Below are 19,344 nucleotides of genomic sequence, written 5' to 3'. Positions count from 1 at the left end.
TGCTCCTGTTGATATACATGTTATATGCAGTGACATAGAGACATGGTTTCATGCTGGCTGTCCAAATTATTCCGTGCAAAATATGCATTACATATTTTGGGTGCAAAAATTTGGGGAAAAAGTGTGCATTATACATGAGTAAATATGATATATGTAAAAGAGTATGTTTATGTTATAACATATTTTTTATTTGGCATTGGATCACATACTGGGGTGAGATCTTTATGTATCTGAAGAAAATCAGCCGAAATAGCGAACTTGAGAATGCATATTTTGACATATTTCACCAATTTAGTATTTTTACAACATATTTCTTCAATTTTCTCGTAATAAGACATATTTCTGAATCATTTCGTAAATGTCTTGCATATAATCGGTTATTTTATAATGTATTCTCCATAGCTTTAACGCAATGGATAGTTTATTTAATCAATGGCAGGATAAGGCAATTACAGAGGAAGAAATTAAAAGCAGATGTCGTATTTTCTTACCAACTAGTACAGAATAATAATAACCCCCACCCCTTTTTTTTTATCCCACCAACAATTGATAACCATCCGAACATTATTAAAGAAAAATGTTCTCCGCCATTGTGCTGGCACAAGAATCACAGTAAACAAGTTTCAATTGTTCTAATTTATTTACTTTTTTTCTCGCTTCTCACAACAATCAGTCAAAAGTAAAAAAAAAACAAAAAACATTTGGTACATTACAGCCCCTGCTCTATCGGCAATCTAGTACGGGAGTTTCTACATCACTTGTCGTTTGAGCCAAGCACGTATCAGTGTGTATACTCTGTCCTGGCTATCTCCAGAGCAGGCAAACAAAAACAAGTCTCTTTTCAAGTAGTGATGGAAGAAGGCTCCACTACACAGTTTCTACAAAAGTGTAAATCTGACATAATAGTAAATGAAACTTGGGAAATTGCAGTGAACCTCACAATATTTTCCCACTATATTCTTTGGTTAAATTGATTCTGACTTCATTTAATATACCACCTCCACCACATTCGATCTTCCCTGGAAGATACTGACTTCCCGTACAGTGAGAAATTCGAAATATGTTGTGCTTTTGTCTGGCTTAACTGGGAATATTTATTTATTTTTCTGACATATTGTTCAATTTTTATAACATCATTACATACATATTTCGCAGTTTTATAGAACATGAAGTCCTGGGCTCTAGTTATATGTTCATGTTTTATAAAGACTGTTATGCAAGTCAAGGGCATAGCGAGACTTATGGAGGATTCGGGGCAGACTATTCAAGTAGGGCTCATCGTTACCGCTATTACAGTGGCTGCATCTACAAATACAACAAATGTGTAATTTTAGCACATGGGGATGGTAAAAAGGTATAGTTTCCCATACATATAACACCGTGCCATGAAGGCATATTCAGGGAATGTGGTCATAAGGCCCCCACACATTCTCGATCTCGGACATTTTGGAGGTGATGTGATCATCACCATGCTTTGGTACCCAGCTCCCAGGTGATTTGAGGCTGGATGAGCCCCAGAGCCACTTCATGCAGGGACAACCCCGGAAAAATTCTGACCTTAGATCATCCACCCTGGTAAATCAAAACCGAGGCTCCCATGTGTCCCGACTACAGTGTAAAGTAGAATCCAAACCTGGGATGCCTTGAATATGTGATGATGTTACCACTGCGCCATATGGTAGGAGGCTCTAATAAGGGTGGGTACGAAATATACAGTAATGCTGGCTCACTAACTTTTGTTTCGGTGTGTACTACAGCAGACACTCAATGTATGGTGTAACCATCTTCTGTTGCTCACAAGGCAACACTATTCTTCTTAACCAAGGATCACCAATACAAAGAGTTTTCAAATATTTGAACTAAAACTTTTGCACAAAATTAACTCAGATGGTTCCGTGTTAATTAACTCAGATGGTTACCTGTATTCCTCTATTAGGATCATTCAGTACAGCTGGTAGATGCTGAGATGAAGAAAATATATTCCATGTTTGTCCATCCATTACAATGCTGGGCTGGTCAGTTGCCTCGTAGAAATACTTATGACCTCTTCTCAAGTTACTTCCACCTTTAGGAAAATTTACAAAATATAATAATAATTACATTAAATGTAACAGGATTTAATGAATGCATGTATGATTACTATTTCCTTCTAATAAACTTTCTTCTGGAAAATGGTACATTTATATAGATTTTAATATCAAATTTTAGGGTGTGCAGCTCTTGTATATATATATAAAAGGTAAAGTGTTCCCCTGTGCTTAGCACCACGCCATGAAGGCGTATAGGGAGTGCGGGGGTAACGCCCCACACTTTCTTGATCCGGTCGTGAGTGGGGGTGATGTGATCAACACTACGCCCCTGACCACCTTTACTCCTCAGGGTTTCCCCCAGGTACCCATGTTATTCGATGCTGGGTGGATGCCGGGGCCGCTTCCAACGTTAGAAAAGTTCCTGGATTTGAACCGGCCAGGGAGCGAACCAGGGACCTTTAGCTTGTATAAACACATCATTTGTGGGAAAAATAAATCCCAGATTTGGCATTTTCCCACATTATACATTCAATCTTTGTGGTTCCAACATAGCAATATGTTGTGAAATTTTCCTCGATTTTACATTTTCCCACATTTAAAATTTTTCCAGCTTGGTTTCCTGAAAAACGTAATACAGAAGTTCTGCTTCCCGTCAGAAAAAAAATAAGTAACAGTGGTAACCATGAATCAATGAAATGTTGGTGCATACATTCAAGATAGAATATGTAATTTTTCAAGGCTTTGCAGCATCAAAATGAGGTATGAAAAAACAAAACTTTACCAGGAAAATTTGTAGGTGTTGTACAGCAACAGCCTGTACATTTTTAAAAATATTTGACATTTAAGAACAAATGCACTTCCAGCAAAGAGATTTGCTTACCTCTCTTGAAAATTCCAGCCGTCCTATCTGGAAAAACATGATGTTTAAGAACATGTTCTTCATAGTCTTCATCACTCACTCCTTCTACGGGCAAACTAGAACATACTCCATTGTAGCCATAGCGACACACGTATGAACCTCCTTCCTGCGTACAATGATGATGTCGTAGATGGCTGTAAAATAAGCAATTATTTACTAGAATTCTAGATTAACAGGCTAGATATAAAAAAACATAACAATCTACAAAGTTGAAAATACAAGCACTAACCATTACACCAGCTGTTCAGATTTTGGACCATTACCCATTAGACTAGCACCCATGGTCTTGCAATACAGTGCATTATCACTCTAGAATTTACATAATAAAATTCATAACAGTTACAACTACAAAAATGCTTTTTGGAAAGAAAGTAAGTCTGTAACAAAACAAGAAAAAAAAATACTGAAGTTTATGGAGATATAGCTAAAATGGTTCCACTTAAAGATTATATTCTTAGTAATTTTTCCTCTATTACGAACATATTACAATGATGCATTTTACTCACTATCAATTTAAATAAAAAAATATATAAATAACTTACGTGAGTGAGTAGAAATGTTTCAGAACGACGTTTCGGAAGTCGGAATGTCGGGACGGACACTAAAATGGGTTTTCATGTCACTCCCGAGGTTGTGAAGGCCATCAAAGAAGAGAGGGAGTTCACCTTGGAATGCGGGAGGGGAAATTTCATCTTCCACGCATGATAGGAGCGCTCACAGTCCATGTGTTCCACCCAACACTGACGGAAGTCACTAGAGGACTGTAATAGGTCTTCAACTTTTATTTGTTTTAGTTGTGGTTTTTGTTTTTAACATAGGGAATTTTTAATCAGCGAAGACTTCCATCGGAGTTGTTATGCTGTCACCGTAAGTTTGTTACCTTTTCTATCCTCAACCTGAATCCTCAACTTAAGATTTAACAACGCGGTACCATGTCTGGCACCTAAAGGTTTTAATTTTATTACTGATGAAGGAAATAGTACAGACTTCTGATACGCCATTCTGAAACATTCCTACTCACTCATGTAAGTTACTTATATATTTTTATTTTTTCTCTATTGTTGATATTTTACATTGCTTTTCGGTTAATCATGGCGTTGAGGATGAATGGTGAACTGAGGAAATGGGTGATTTGGCAAACACAATGATAAATGTGTTTTAACTGATGGGTGAAGTTTCTTCTCGAAATGCTGCTAATAATGGCTACACCTGTGCAGTCATGTATCCAGGAATTCCTTTGGGGGGGGCGAACAACATATTTTTAAGGGGTACAGACAGAACCTCACAAGTGTATGTTTAAGGCTAGTGATGGCCTTTTGAAGCCAAAACGGGGGGCAAGGAACGTTTACTTTTCTTGGTAGACAAGGCCTAGCATCAAGAGGCCATAGTGCGGAGGCAAAATAATGGGGAGCAACTGTCCCCTAAATCATAGCCACCGTTTAAGGCTGCCATTTCTATCACAACATGTTTGCCAAAACATGTATGGTGTTTGAGTGTTTTTACGAAGCTGTTGCATACGCATGGGATGGACAATCCACTCGACAACACGAGATTCCAACTGAGGGCCCCGAAGTGGACGCAGACAGCTCTCGGAATTTTTCTCTCTGATTCGAGTCTAAACACCACTGGTGTGTCTTATCCTAATTATTTCTCTCCATCGTCACATTATTCAAGAAGCCAAAAACCTAATTTATCTAGTGTAAACTGAAAGATTTCCCTAGAGGACGTGTGGGGGGCTCGACCCACTGATCCCTACTTTGATACATGCTAGTGTCAATAACAGGGTTATGGAACATTCTCCATCTTGCGTTGATAATTATTTCTCTCCATCGTCACATTATTCAAGAAGCCAAAAACCTAGTTTTATCTAGTGTTAACTGAAAGATTTTGCCAGGGAGGCCTTGACCCCTGATCCCTACCTTGGATACCTGCTATTATCAATAACAGGGTTATGGAACATTCTCCATCTTGCCTCGATAATTATTTCTCTCCATTGTCACATTATTCAAGAAGCCAAAAACCTAATTTTATCTAGCGTAAACTGAAACATTTCCTGGGGGAGAGGGGCTTGACCCCTCTGATCCCCACCTTAGATATGTGCTATAATCAATGACAGGGTTATACAACAATTTATCTTGCCTTGATAATTATTTCTCTCCTTAAATTTTCATCAAATTATTTTATTTTCACACACACAAGAAACTAAAAAGCCTCATTTTATCTAGTGTAAACCGAAAACTTCCAGGGGGGGCACTAGCCCCCCCCAATTTTCAGGATTGTTTAACCTTTTGGGTCCCAAGCATCTCGGTCGAGATACCCATATGTAACCCTCGTGGTCTCAAGCGTCTCAATTGAGACGCTGTGTCAAGGTCGTAGTTTTTACGTTATAACTTTTCTATTTTTGGCTAGAATTTCGATTTTTTTTTAATATTGTTCCTAACACATATATTTAACAGAAATGTTTCTTGCATTTTTTTTCTTCATGAAAATAGAGGGGAAAAGGCGGGAAAAGGAACTTCTCTTTTGCGTCTCTCTTCAAGAGAAAATTTTTGCCGACAAAGGAAGACCGGCTTTGTTGTTCTAAAGCATTGCTTTTCACTCCCGCCTGGTAACTGCATTCGAAGGAAGCTTGTTTATTAGTATCCGATGTCAAAATGAAAGTAGGGCCTCCCCCATGGCACAGTGGTAGCATCATTGCCTTGTAATGAAGGGTTCCCGGGTTCAATACCCGATGGAGGCACAAGTGGTTCGGATCCCACTTTAAACTGTAGGTCCAGTCCCGATTAGCCTTACTGTGCATAAAATGGACTTAAAACACCAACTCAACCCAACACCAACTCAAAATGAAAGTTTTCCGTGCGGGCGCAAGCAGGGGGTGGGGGTGGGGGGAAGACTGGTTGTTGAATCTTCGTTGTGAGAATGGAATTTCGAGGCACGCTGCAGGAAACCTTTGTTTTTGAGCACAAGTGTTCCACAAGTTGCAACACACGTTACCCTGCATTCTCTAAAAATAGAATTTCAAGCAGCTGCAAGAATCGGCGCTCATTTTTCACTGCATTCTAGCTTTTCGTCCGTGAAAGTTGTGCGTAGGTGTGTGTAGTTTTGTGCCCAAGTGCGAGGATATTTTTTGAGTGAAGTGACAGACTTCCAAGGACTTTTTTGTCATCTACGTGTTTTTCTTGTGGTGTGAAAAGTGTGCTAGTGTCGTTTGTGGCTGCTGTGTACCCAAAAGGCTTATAGTCGACCATGGCTGCCCCCGGCGATCTCCGTTCTTTTTTTTTCGGGGGGGCGGGGGGAGAAACCCCATTTTTTTAAAAAAAAGTATTTTTTAGGGGATTTCCCCCTTTCCCTCTCCATATGTATGCCAAATGTGCATAAATTATATGTCATCTGAATCTGTGATTCATTCTGCGTACAACGGTATATCGTTCATATCTCCAGGGCAAATAGTCTCTGAGCTAAAGTCATTTCAAGGTACCGCTGCATTTTGAAGCTTGAATCAGTGGCGTGCCGACCATTCCTTTTGAGGGTACAACTCACGTTACATTGGTCATATGATAATAATGCAAATATTTTTGTGTTCCTTACATGTTAGCGATCATTTCCATGTGCATGTCGACACTGTCATGTAATTTTTTTCTTGGGGGGAGGGGGACCCCATTTTTTCCCCGAAATTTTGGAATTTTGAGAGTTAGCACCCTCCCCCCCACCACATATATGCCGAATTTGCATAAATTTCATATAGTCTGAATCTCTGGTTCATTCTGCGTACAACGGTATATCACTCATCTCTCTAGGGCAATTAGCCTCCGATCTACACTCATTTAATTGAAACTCAAAAGGTTAAATTTACAAGTTAAGGATACTTTTGTTAACATCCTAAGACCTGAGGATCTAAGTACTCGTAATAAATAATAATATTTATGATTTTGCATATGTAACAGTTATTTAGCAAATAATCCTGGGCACTATTTTTAAGGGATGAAAAACTTTTCGACTCTGTCCCCCCTCACCCGAAAAGTTAAGCCTCAAGTTCATACCTGGCACCCTAAAGTTAAGTCCCAAGTTACACCCATGCTAAGAGCTTACTGGGTCTATTTTTCACATTTCACAGGAAGTAGGAGTGCATCTTGCAATTAAACCAGATTGGGTTTAATTTTGTAGCATTTTACCAACTAGGACGACGTTTACAAACATATATAATAAGAAGTAAAAGAACTTGCATAAATCTTCTTTGGTCGTATGATCCCAATATAATCCTTGCTTTCCAATTAGTTCGGCGGAAATAAATTACCATAATTAAACAAGTATATTTTCATTATTCAATTTTAGTAATTTTATTATTTACTTTTAATTATTTAATTTTATTACTCAGTCTTTCGGTGGTGAGGGTCCAGACCCTCCCACCCTAAATACGCCCTTGTCAAGGACTAATCCTACCTTGAAAATTCTTGAGGGGCCTTGAATTCTAAGCTTCCACAATGGTCGCAACTGCTCCATGAGTGCTTTCCATCTTGCTTAAGCCTCACTTGTGCCATTTCACACAAAATCTACTTCACTGTCAACGACTTCATGTTAAGAGGAAGCACCTGACATGCTAGAAATAAGGAAAAATACATGACATTTATAGTGGGCTTACAAAGCAGCAATTTTATAATATGTTCCAAAATCACATTAATCTTTCTTTATCTTAATTTACGGATAAAAAATTAAAGTTCTAAACCAACACAGATATATAAAAGTAAAGGTAAAGCACATAAAACATACCGTGAGGGCTGGAGGAATGTGGTGGCAGAGCCCCACACATTCACAATCTCTTGCATTCGTGGAAGTGGTAGGATCATAACTCTAGCCACCTTTACCCCCCTCCCCCAGGGTTGGTTTTGGGAGGTAAAGTGTACACCCACGAATGACAGAGAAATGAAGAAAAGTGGAATCACAAGGAACGCAAGTGCCAGAAAAATTCAAGTAAAAGTTACATTGGGTGCAGAGACAGAAAAGTACCCGATAAAACATGTGGATATGTTGTGTGTTGCAAAAGTGGATGGTACCGGTACATGAAGGACAAAATACGATCAATGCATTGAGAATTCTAACAAACAAAATGCCTATTCTTTTGGCAAGTGAGTTTACATCAAAGTCAGAAAAAAAACCAACATGTCATGACATTCCAATACTTTCTGTGTCTCCCATCTGGAAAGGAAGCCAATACATACAAACAAGCCTTTTGATTGCCTACTGCTCAAGGTGAATCAGAATCAGTTTCTAACGATTTCCTCCATTCACCACCGGAAGATTGTGGCAGACACCACAACATGCCCTATGTTATTTCTCAAGAGCAACTGGATATTATCAGGAATCACATTATTTCCTTTCCAAGATGCAGGTAACACTACAGTAACACTTCAAACCCACAATGCTTGTATACATTGTTATAACTGTATCTTTAGTCAAACTAAAAATAAATGTCTGATGAAGGGAGCGTGTGTTCTCCTGAAACGTCACAACGAAAAACTGTGTTTTTATGCTTGTAATAACCGTAGACTACAAGAGAAATAATTCTAGACTGCAATCAATACGTACATACAAGAAAAACTATTATTCATCTATTACGGGGAGAGAGGTACGTACATTCCGGAAATATCAAATCAAGATTCAAACAACACTTCAGAGATTCAAATTCTTGAGAAGATGCAAGTTAAACAATGCATACCAGTGAATTTAAAGGAAAGCTACAAATGTTAATGATAGGACGACTAATTAGAGAATCGTACTAAGAATTGGACAGCCTTTCTCGAAAGACATATGATCTCCACGTAACATTGTCAAATTCTTTGCATCCACTCATATGGGATAAAGTAAGCAGAGCTACACAACAAGTTGTAGAACACGACAGCAACATTTCAGAAAGGAGACTTGATCGGAAATTCTACCAGCTAATTCAGGAGGAACGAACTATATACAAGAACAATGAAAGAAGGGAAAAAGTTGATGAAACTGGTAAAATAGAAACTAAGAACACTGATAACAGATTATTTATAAATCTTACGGATATTGAAGTACCTGATGAGTATTATTTAAAATTTTTCAATTCGGAATGAAATTTCCAGTTGGTAGTGCTTATATACACAAGGAGGATTTTGTGATTTCAATAGAAAAAGCACTGAATTTCTTAGATGATGATGAAGAAAAGAGAAAATTACGAAGTCTCACATATTATGCTCTTGATGAACGGTTAAGTTTTGAATACAAAGGTTGGGGAAAAAAGTTCGTAGTTTTAAGATCTGGTTGAGAAAAAATGACATTTTCTTAATAAAATTGGACAAGGAAAATAAACCTGTCCTTATCCAAATTAAGGACTATAAAGAAAAAATGGAAGAATGTTTCAAAGTAAACAATTTCACAGAAAGCTCTCAAAACCCTTTAACTAAAATAATGAATGATGTAAAGAAAGTAATTGAAAGCAGTATCACGATACCAAGAGAAGTGAAGAAAAAACTCATTGTCAAAAATTCAACCCTGCCAAACCCCTTTGGACTAACAAAATCTCACAAACAGGGAACTCCAATACGACCCATCATTGCAACTTTCACACATCCTGCATACAAACTATCCAAATATTTAGTTGAAAGGCTTGCTATAATTAAACAACAAACACCATTCAGTGTTAAAAATGCATATGAAGTGAAACAGAAACTAAAAAATATAGTTTGGAATAATGAGTATCGTAATGCAAGTTTTGATGTTGAAAATTTATATCCTAGTGTCTCAATAGAAGGTGCCACAGATACATTACACAGATGGCTGGCTTATTGAGATGAAGGTTAACCCAGTCGAAGTATGGGAAATGGTTCGATGGTTTACTGTATGTTCAAATTACAATTACTTCATATTTGATGGCAAAATTTATCAGCAAAGTAATGGTCTATCAATGGGAAACCCAGTTGGAGTTTTCTTTTTCATAAGTGAAGTAAGCCACCATCTTTAAAATTTAATGTAACAGAAAACATCAAGAAACTCTGTGAAAGCAATGATGATTTTCAATTGCCTCATGATATTTGTGATTAATAATATTTTTTTTAACAAAAATAATGTGATCAAAATTTTTATCTGAAATAAAAACAAAACAGACTGCTTGTTTTTTCACAGTTATGTTGCTATATTACAACAATGTAACATTGACAACATCCATTGTATTCTTTTTTTTATTAAAAAAAATCTTAACCATTGTTATAACTGTATCTTTAGTCAAACTAAAAATAAATGTGTGATGAAGGGAGCGTGTGTTCTCCTGAAACATCACAACGAAAAACTGTGTTATTATGCTTGCAATAACCGTAGATTACAAGAGAAATGATTGTATACAGTTGCAGTGTGATCCTTGCAGTAAATGTATGTGGAAGAGTGTAAAGAAAAGACAATTACTCCAGTGAAGTTACATGAGTACCTACATGTTTTCAGCTGTGAATGCACTGATACATGTAAAACAGTGACTCAATAAAGCATGAAGAACCCAAGCCACAGTAATACAAGCTACATCTTTGTAAAGACAAAGCATCATGTAAGTCTTTGAGAGATGCAAAACAGGATTGCATTGTGGTACTTATGGACATACTGCTTTGGAATCCACTTGGTGATATGATGTGTCTGACCAAAATGTGTTGCATTTCATGATAGTGAAGAAATTGCAAGCTGTATCACCAGAAGATATTCATGGCAGACCTAATTTAATAGTTTATAATGATTCTTGCATTGGACAAAATAAGAAGTTGTTAATAGCTACCTGAAGTTACCAATCTCAAGACAATAGTGCAGAGATTACACTAGCAAAGACATTTTTGGTGGAAGTTATGCTGATGGATATTCTTAAATAATTCCCATTCGTCAAATAAAAAAAAATCTAGTTAAAAAATGTGTCATGTCACACTTTTTGTTCACAGGGTGTCCCCAAAATAACATTAACACATATATGAGATATTTGTTGTACATAGAAATGAAGTTTTCAAATAAAATGCTGCGCTAAACACACAACCGCAAGTGAAAATTCAGTACATAAAGTTCGTTGTATCAGCATGGTCAGTTTCCCTTTTACAGGGTGATAGGAAAGTCAAAACAACAATATGAATGAAGAGCAACAGGATGTAATGTAACTGAATGAAATTGTAAAAGTACATATATTTTTCACTCCTCACAATATTTGAAAAACATATTAAGCAATAATGTAATTATTATAGCTGAAATAATAAGCAAATGTTGCATGATATTAGTTTTTCCTCATACAGTGTGTTCTAAAAGTCACATTAACAAAAGGAAATAATATTTCCATTACACTTGAAGTTCAACAATGCACAATGCCTTTACAGGCTAATACGTTTGCTATTACAAATGTAGTCAGTCTCAGAAATTATGAAAAAGCTCTGAAAAATCATGAGACAATATGGCTGTTTCAGGTGCATCAACTGAATATGTACTTGATGACGAGATGATAATATTGTGAGCCAACTGTGGTTCAGAGTCCTCCATCCATGGAGGTTTTTGTTTGTTATTTGTAGCTATATAACTATTTGTCATTTACATCATGGTTTTCATACCTTGTGTATTTGCTGTAAATGAAGCTTCTGACACATCCACATGGTCCATCACCCTCATTTGTCTATCTGTCCCAACAAGATCTTATGTGGGTGCTTCAAGTCAACATCTTAACAAACGTTTCTCCATCTACAGCAACTGGAAGAACATACACACATACTGTTGCTGAACCAATCTGGAAAACGACCGATGCCACTTAGTCATTGTGTGGGTACTCTTCATTTTTTGTACGACTATTTCCGATGATGTATGTTTCTGAAGTACATAATATATATTTCTGACCACAACATTTATTTGTTTAAGATGCTACTATGAAAGGGTGTTGTCATAGATACCAACATGACCTGGTACCCCATGTAAAAAGAATGTCACATTGGGTTGGGCATAGGTGGTGGTACTTATGTAGTACAAACCAGAGGATGTTTAAATCCCTGACTTTCCAGACTTTGGAGCACACACTAGTTCACTGCTCTTTTTGATTCTCTTTGCTCTGATGTGTCTAGTTGGTTACACAGTGCAACACAGTCGTCTAGTTCGTTGATTTGGTGTCTGCACCGTTTGCACTACATTCTGGGTCGGTGTACGAGGTGTGGCTAGAAAAACCGGCTGTTGCAACAAAATCTCTTATTGGTTATATTGTTTTTCTTGTATGTACGCATTGCTTGCATGATAGAATTATTTTCCTGTAGTTTACGGTTATTACAAGCATAAGAAAACAGTTTTTTCTTTTCTTTGTGACGTTTCAGGAGAACACACGCTCCTTTCATCAGACATTTATTTTCATTTTGACTAAAGTTACAGTTATAACAATGGTTAGTAATTTTTAAACAAAAAGAATCTGTTATATAATGGATGTTGTCAATGTTACATTGTTGTAATATAGCAACTTAACTGTGAAAAAAGCAGTCTATTTTATTTTTATTTTAGAATTTTTTTTTTATTTTTTTTTTTTTTAAATTATGAATCCCAAATATCATCAGGTAATTCAAATTCATCATTGTTTTCACAAAGTCTCTTGATGTTTTCTGTTACATTAAATTTTAAAGATGGTGGCTTACTCCATTTGTGAAAAAGAAAACTCCACACTGGATCTATGTTACCATTTTCATTATTTAACTTATTCCAGTGTTCTTCTGCAATGAACGAGGCTTCCCAGACATTCAACTCTGTGTTTCCCGTTAATCTTTTTAAAACCCTTCTCTTTTTAATCAAATGCTTCTCTTCGATGATATGAGTTGACAAACCTGTTCTTGGGTTTAGATTTATAATGTCCAAATCATGTTCGTGCCATCTTATTGCCATTTTCCTTGCTGTTTGTCCCACATAATCTTTTGAACATGAACAACTTATATTATATATTCCTGTGGTTTCCACATCTGGTAGCGAGTTTCTCATTTTGAATTCATTAAATGTACATTCCAAACTTCTTGGTGATTTAAAAACAATTTTGAAATTAAAACTTCTAAAAATTTTTGCAATTTTATGTGAGAATCCCTTGTGGAATGGAATGCACACAAATTTCTTTTCAACAGATTTTTCATCTTTGTCTGTATTTCTCTTTTCCTTTAGTTTTCTTGCAACTTGTTTTTTGATTTGGTTTATTCTGTTAGTGTGAAAGCCATTTTCTTTTGCTATATTAAAGAGCCTTTCTTCTTCATTTTTGATATCCTCATTATTAGAACATAGTCTTTGTGCTCTCAGGAAAAAATTTAAAAATATGTTATCCATTGTTATACGCGAATGTTCTGATTTGGCATGGATGTATTTTTCCCCCGCTAATTTTTTTCTATGGACTGATGTTTGAATTGTTGAGTCAGTTGCCTTAATTTGCAGATCAAGGAAAGAAATTACATTGTTATTCATGGGTTCGCAAGTGAATTTTATGCGACGATGTGATTCATTTAACGATTTAAATACGTCCATGATGGTGTTCTCATTTTTAGCAATAATTAGCACATCATCTACATATCTGATGTAGAGTTTGATATCCGCACCTATCGCATTAACAATTGGAGATTCTATGTAATGAAGGAAAATGCTGGAGATGATTCCGGATACTGGGTTTCCCATTGATAGACCATTATTTTGCTGATAGATTTTGCCATCAAATATAAAGTAATTGTAATTTGCACATACAGTAAACCATCGAACCATTTCCCATGATTCTACTGGGTTAACCTTCATCTCAATAAGCCATCTGTGTAATGCATCTGTGGCACCTTCTATTGGGACACTAGGATATAAATTTTCAACATCAAAACTTGCAATACGATACTCACTATTCCAAACAATATTTTTTAGTTTCTGTTTCACTTCATATGCATTTTTAACACTGAATGGTGTTTGTTATTTAATTACAGCAAGTCTTTCAACTAAATATTTGGATAGTTTGTATGCAGGATGTGTGAAAGTTGCAATGATGGGTCGTATTGGAGTTCCCGGTTTGTGAGTTTTTGGTAGTCCAAAGGCAATCGGCAGGGTTGAATTTTTGACAATGAGTTTTTTCTTCATTTCTCTTGGTATCGTGATACTGCTTTCAATTACTTTCTTTACCTCATTTATTATTTTAGTTATAGGGTTTCGAGAGGTTTCTGTGAAATTGTTTAATTTGAAACATTCTCCCATTTTTTCTTTATAGTCCTTAATTCGGATAAGGACAGGTTTATTTTCCTTGTCCGATTTTATTAAGAAAATGTCGTTTTCTTTCAACCATGAACTTTTTTTCCCAACCTTATATGCTCTTTCTCCCGTTCTGTGTATTTTGGACCTCTGTTAGTTCTTCTGTTGTATTCAAAACTTAACCTTTCATCAAGAGCATCATGTGTGAGACTTCGTAATTTTCTCTTTTCCTCCTCATCATCTAAGAAATTCAGTGCTTTCTCTATTGAAATCACGAAATCTTCCTTGTGTATATAAGCACTACCAACTGAAAATTTCATTCCGAATTGAAAAATTTCTATATACTCATCAGGTACCTCAATATCCGTAAGATTTATAAATAATCTGTTGTCAATGTTCTTAGTTTCTATTTTACCAGTGACATTAACTGCTTCCCTTCTTTCATTGTTGTTGTATATAACTTGTTCTTCTTGAATTACCTGATGATATTTGGGATTCATAATTTAAAAAAAAAAAAAAAAAAAAAAATAATTCTAAAATAAAAATAAAATAGACTGCTTTTTTCACAGTTAAGTTGCTATATTACAACAATGTAACATTGACAACATCCATTATATAACAGATTCTTTTTGTTTAAAAATTACTAACCATTGTTATAACTGTATCTTTAGTCAAAATGAAAATAAATGTCTGATGAAAGGAGCGTGTGTTCTCCTGAAACGTCACAAAGAAAAAACTGTTTTCTTATGCTTGTAATAACCGTAAACTACAGGAAAATAATGGTTATATTGTGCAATGCAAACATTATCCCCTCCAAAGTACTCCCCTGAACTATCGATACCCCGCTCCATACGAATCTTCCATTGCTGGAAATAATTTTCTGAAGCCACGTTCATGACCTCTGTTGCCTTTGTTTTTACAGATTCTATGGTCGTAAATCTGGTTCATTTCAGTGCTGATTTGACCTTTGGGAATAAAAAAAAAGTTGCACGGAGCGAGATCCGATGAATAGAGTGGATGTTCTAACACTGTGATCCCATGCTTGGCCAAAAAAGCCTTGACTGACGATACCGTGTGGGCAGGAGCATTGTGCTGATGAAGAATCCATGACTTGCTTTTCCACAAATCAGGTCGTCACCTTCTTACTTGCTCACCAAGGGTCGTCAGCACAGTGATGTAATAATGTTGGTTATTTTGCAAATAGCAAAATAGCTCGAATACTCAAGCGACGATCTTTTCGAATCAATTCACCGACATTTGCAATGTTCGATTCTTTCATACTTAACATTTTTCCGACAGAGCACAGATGTACGGTTCACTTCGTCCACAAGCTACAGTGGAACTGAGCACCTCGCAGACTGGGCAATCACACAGTCAATAGGCAGGATATCACGTTATACACTCATGCACCGCTTGACCTTGACGAGCTTGCCGTTTGTCGACAGCAACATCAATCTGTTTTTTTTCTAGCCACACCTCGTATGTATGGTGTATGGTCACGTCGCGAATACTAACTAATGAAATGAACATTTAAAGCTGCAGACAGGCATTAGTTGAATCTTCTGAACTTGAACACTGCTTTCCGTCTACTTCGTTGAACGTCATTTCCTTGCACCACCCTGACACAAGAATACACCTGCACTACACCGAGTGTCAAAAAGTGCAGCGAACTAGATGGGGCGGAGCGAATTTACAATACCGGAAGTTTCTTAATGGATTTAAAATTCAGTATACTCACTAATTTTGGCCTCGTAGTCACGAATCTGCAATTAAAATTTGGCGGTCACGTCTGAAAATTGCAAAATAAGTAAAAAAAAAAAAAAAAAAAAAAGTGGGTCAGTGAAAGGAGTAAACACCCTTGATTTATAAAGAAAACAACATTTTTTTGCAATGATTAGCATTTCAAAACTATGTTTATGATGACCTTTAATTTTAACTATGCTTGCCTAACCTAACCGTGAATGGTTCGTGGGTCAAATATGTTTTCCACCTTTATGCAAGATGCCACTTTCTCTTCCATTCAACGCTCCGTGCAAAGGGTCTCACTTATTGCACAACACTTAAGCAACGTTGGTAGCAAGACCGTTGTGCGGAAAAGAAGACGTCTTCATATCAGAGTATGGAGAATCATAGCGGTAATTGACAACGTTATTTTGCAATTTTTAGACGGGACCGCCAATTTTTAACTGCAGATTCATGATTACGAAGCCAAAATTAGTGAGTCTTCCGAATTTGAAAGCAATTGGAGAAACTTCTGGTATTGTAAATTTGGTAACAGTTCGTTATATCGGAGACATATTTCTTAATTTTTACAGAAGAAACTACTTATAGAAATGAGTTTCTCCAAGCTTTCCAACGTTCGTCGAGGTATTTTCTTGCATCGTGGAATATATTTGACTGGAAAATCATGTATTTTCAAGAGAAATATTTCACCGACGCACAATTCGCAGTGCTTTCGCTACGTGACCTGCACACGTTTGATGACGTAAGCCTCTGTCAGTGTTTCCAACCCCCCTTTTTTTCAGTATGCTTACCTAACCTAACCTTATCGGACATTTTTCTATGGAAAAATAGCTACAGAAAATCCCTCCTAAACTGATCACTGAACTCATTATACGTGCATAATGGTTCGTGAGGCTTTCCCTGAATGGTTAATTGGGCTATCTGGGAATGGTTGTGGGGCTCTCCGTGAATGGTTCGTGGGGCTATCTGTCAGCTAGCCATGTATAATGTAAAATTTTCACACGTGACGAACACGATAGTAGGTATTTTTCGGTGAAGAAGGTTGGAAACACTGCATACTTACGTGAGTCAAAATGTGCCCACCATATTGTGTGTTACAGAAGCGAAGAAAGGACTAAAAAAATCACTCTGTATGTGAAAAATTGTGTTTGTTTTCGTCTAAAAAGCATAATGGTACCTTTAACTATGCTCTGCAATACACAATTGGGATACTGGTGCGATCTCGCACAAACACTTTTCACTAGTTTGTTTCGTCATTTTTAACATTCGTACTTACCGATTATGCATTGCGAAAGGTTCTTGAAGGTGAGATTTTGCACTTGTGAAGAAAATAACCCCGAAAACCATTGACGGATAGCCTCAAAAACCATTTCCAGCAAAGTTAGGTTAGGTTCGGTTAGGCAAGCATAGTTAAAATTTTGTTCGTAACACAATGTGATACAGCTTAACAATGTATAGAAACTCAATTCCATACGTACTTTCCCCTGTAAAAATGAAGACATTCATTTGTGAGAATTCACACCATTACCCACAACTGGTAAGTACGAACCATGCGAAACGCAAAATATCCGATTTTAATGTGTTTCCGATATAACAAACTGTTACCATAAATTTATACCGACGGGGCTTATGAATATGCGAGAATCAAAGCGGCAGAGCACGTAGATTTAGGAATAAAATCAAGAGCATTTAAAATGTAGTGAATGTGTGATACATTCTAGTGAGGCAAACTAAAACTCTATGTCTGCTTGTCAGCAACAAAAGCACAGCCAACGTACTCAGCCGATTTGATGACAATTGGGGTAATGATCACAAAGTTGATAAAAGTGCTGGTTATACTCCAAGTTGGAAGCAGCAGCCTTACGCAGAGCACAGACTGAATACTTCAACATGGTATGACCCGTATGCAACAACATAACTTTTAAGAAAGTTGTGTTCAAAGTACACATACACTGCATTTGTGCTTTGTACTATACATTGCAATTTTACAATAAAATTAGCAAATGTGTATCTTTAAAACACACTGCAAACAGTAATTACGAATTAACTGATATTTTTATGTGAACATGCAAGTAATATTAGTATCTTGTACTTACTGTTGGCTGAAACAATTTAGTTTTATTTAGTTAAAATGATCCAATGTTTTATCCAAATCTAACATTACTAAGTTGAGATTCGATAAGATATCAATAAAATTATAACATTTGTAATAGCTACAGAAAATCCCTCCTAAACTGATCACTGAACTTGTTATACGTGAGGTTCAAACTCGGGAACATTTCATCCATGAATTAACCATTTTTATCTAAACGTAGTTCTTAAAGGGGTCAATAACAGTACACACCGGGTATATATCATGGGAATCAAAGGGCGGGGGAAAACACATTTTCTTCAAGTATAAACTTTTACGTAACAACGGGACTCTGAAACATATAATACAAAATATTTACCGTTAATTTATCGACATACGGTGATGTATATGGTTATTTTCAATGAAATTTATTTTTAAATACATGTCTTTCCCCAATTATTGAATATCTGCACCTATACATTCACCAGTAATTGAGAAAATGCAAATGTGTTAATACATTACATACGTACATGTACTGCTCCGAACAAGAGTGTCGTTTGGTAAGAAAACACATATTCTTACAGGTATCCCGTTACTTGCTGTACCAGGTACAAAAATCAGTGCACAAATGTTCATAGCATTTTCGCGTCGGCACTTTTAAGTTATCAGTCATGGATGATGAAACATTATTTTCTTTGTGCCTGTTTAACATGTATAAACAAAAAAAATCTCTTCCACAATTCTTAAAAATTACATAGACAATCTGTTTCGTACACTCCCGATGCTGTGCCATACGTCTGCTTTACTTTACGCAGAGTTGCCAGGTGCATGCATATAAATGTAATAACTTGTATTGGCTTAAGGGGTGTCCTTTATTGCACGACGCGAGGACCACCTTGCGTTCTGATGTTACCGTAGATAGCTTTTATTATTACGCTAAATGCTTAAGTTGTTAGGTTTAGTTCTCATAGCATTTCTCATATATTTACAGTGTATTCATGCTAAGATAACCAAATATAACAGACCTAACCTAACAACGTTTGCTTTCCTTGTCTGACGTCAGAACGCAAGGTTGTCCTTGCGTTGTGCGATACGGGAGATCCATGGCTTATGTACATACCGCAAACACCCAAACGCCCAGAATGCCTGTTTTGGCATGGTCTTGGTCATGCAGTTATGCGCTGCCTGCGTCTCGTCATAGAGTAGAGTACCCAATATAATTGGTCTCGTCTAGCCTTAACTGAATGTGAACAACCCGGGTTGGCATCAACGAATTGGCTGACAGTTCTAAAACATTATGATCTAAACGTTTAAAACATATACTCCAGTTTTTTTGACACTTTTGTTAAACGCTATTAACAATATTAGCCTAT

At 36.5% G+C, this 19,344-nt stretch overlaps 1 protein-coding gene across 5 annotated transcripts in view; it reads right to left on the bottom strand.

Annotated features, from left to right (window-relative positions):
* The window catches only part of scat (VPS54 subunit of GARP complex scat), an 80,267-nt gene extending 61,489 nt beyond the window's left edge, over window positions 1-18,778 (bottom strand). The window contains exons 1-5 of one of the 5 annotated variants that reach the window (XM_083118692.1): window positions 18,498-18,778; window positions 11,541-11,713; window positions 7,390-7,546; window positions 2,911-3,083; window positions 1,920-2,065 (exon numbers count right to left, since the gene is read on the bottom strand). In XM_083118692.1, coding sequence (XP_082974818.1) covers window positions 1,920-2,065; window positions 2,911-3,083; window positions 7,390-7,487 — 417 coding nt within the window. In that variant the 5' untranslated portion in view covers window positions 7,488-7,546; window positions 11,541-11,713; window positions 18,498-18,778. Of the gene's footprint in view, window positions 1-1,919; window positions 2,066-2,910; window positions 3,084-7,389; window positions 7,547-11,540; window positions 11,714-15,895; window positions 15,947-18,497 lie in introns of all 5 variants that reach the window. The other 4 variants (XM_083118694.1, XM_083118690.1, XM_083118693.1 and 1 more) reach the window with 4 other exon arrangements.
* Between the last annotated feature and the right edge of the window lie 566 nt (window positions 18,779-19,344).

This window comes from Lepisma saccharinum, chromosome 3 (assembly GCF_977018435.1).
Source record: "Lepisma saccharinum chromosome 3, izLepSacc3.1, whole genome shotgun sequence".
NCBI classification, from domain to species: domain Eukaryota; kingdom Metazoa; phylum Arthropoda; class Insecta; order Zygentoma; family Lepismatidae; genus Lepisma; species Lepisma saccharinum.
This window is presented reverse-complemented; position numbering and strand designations above follow the sequence as displayed.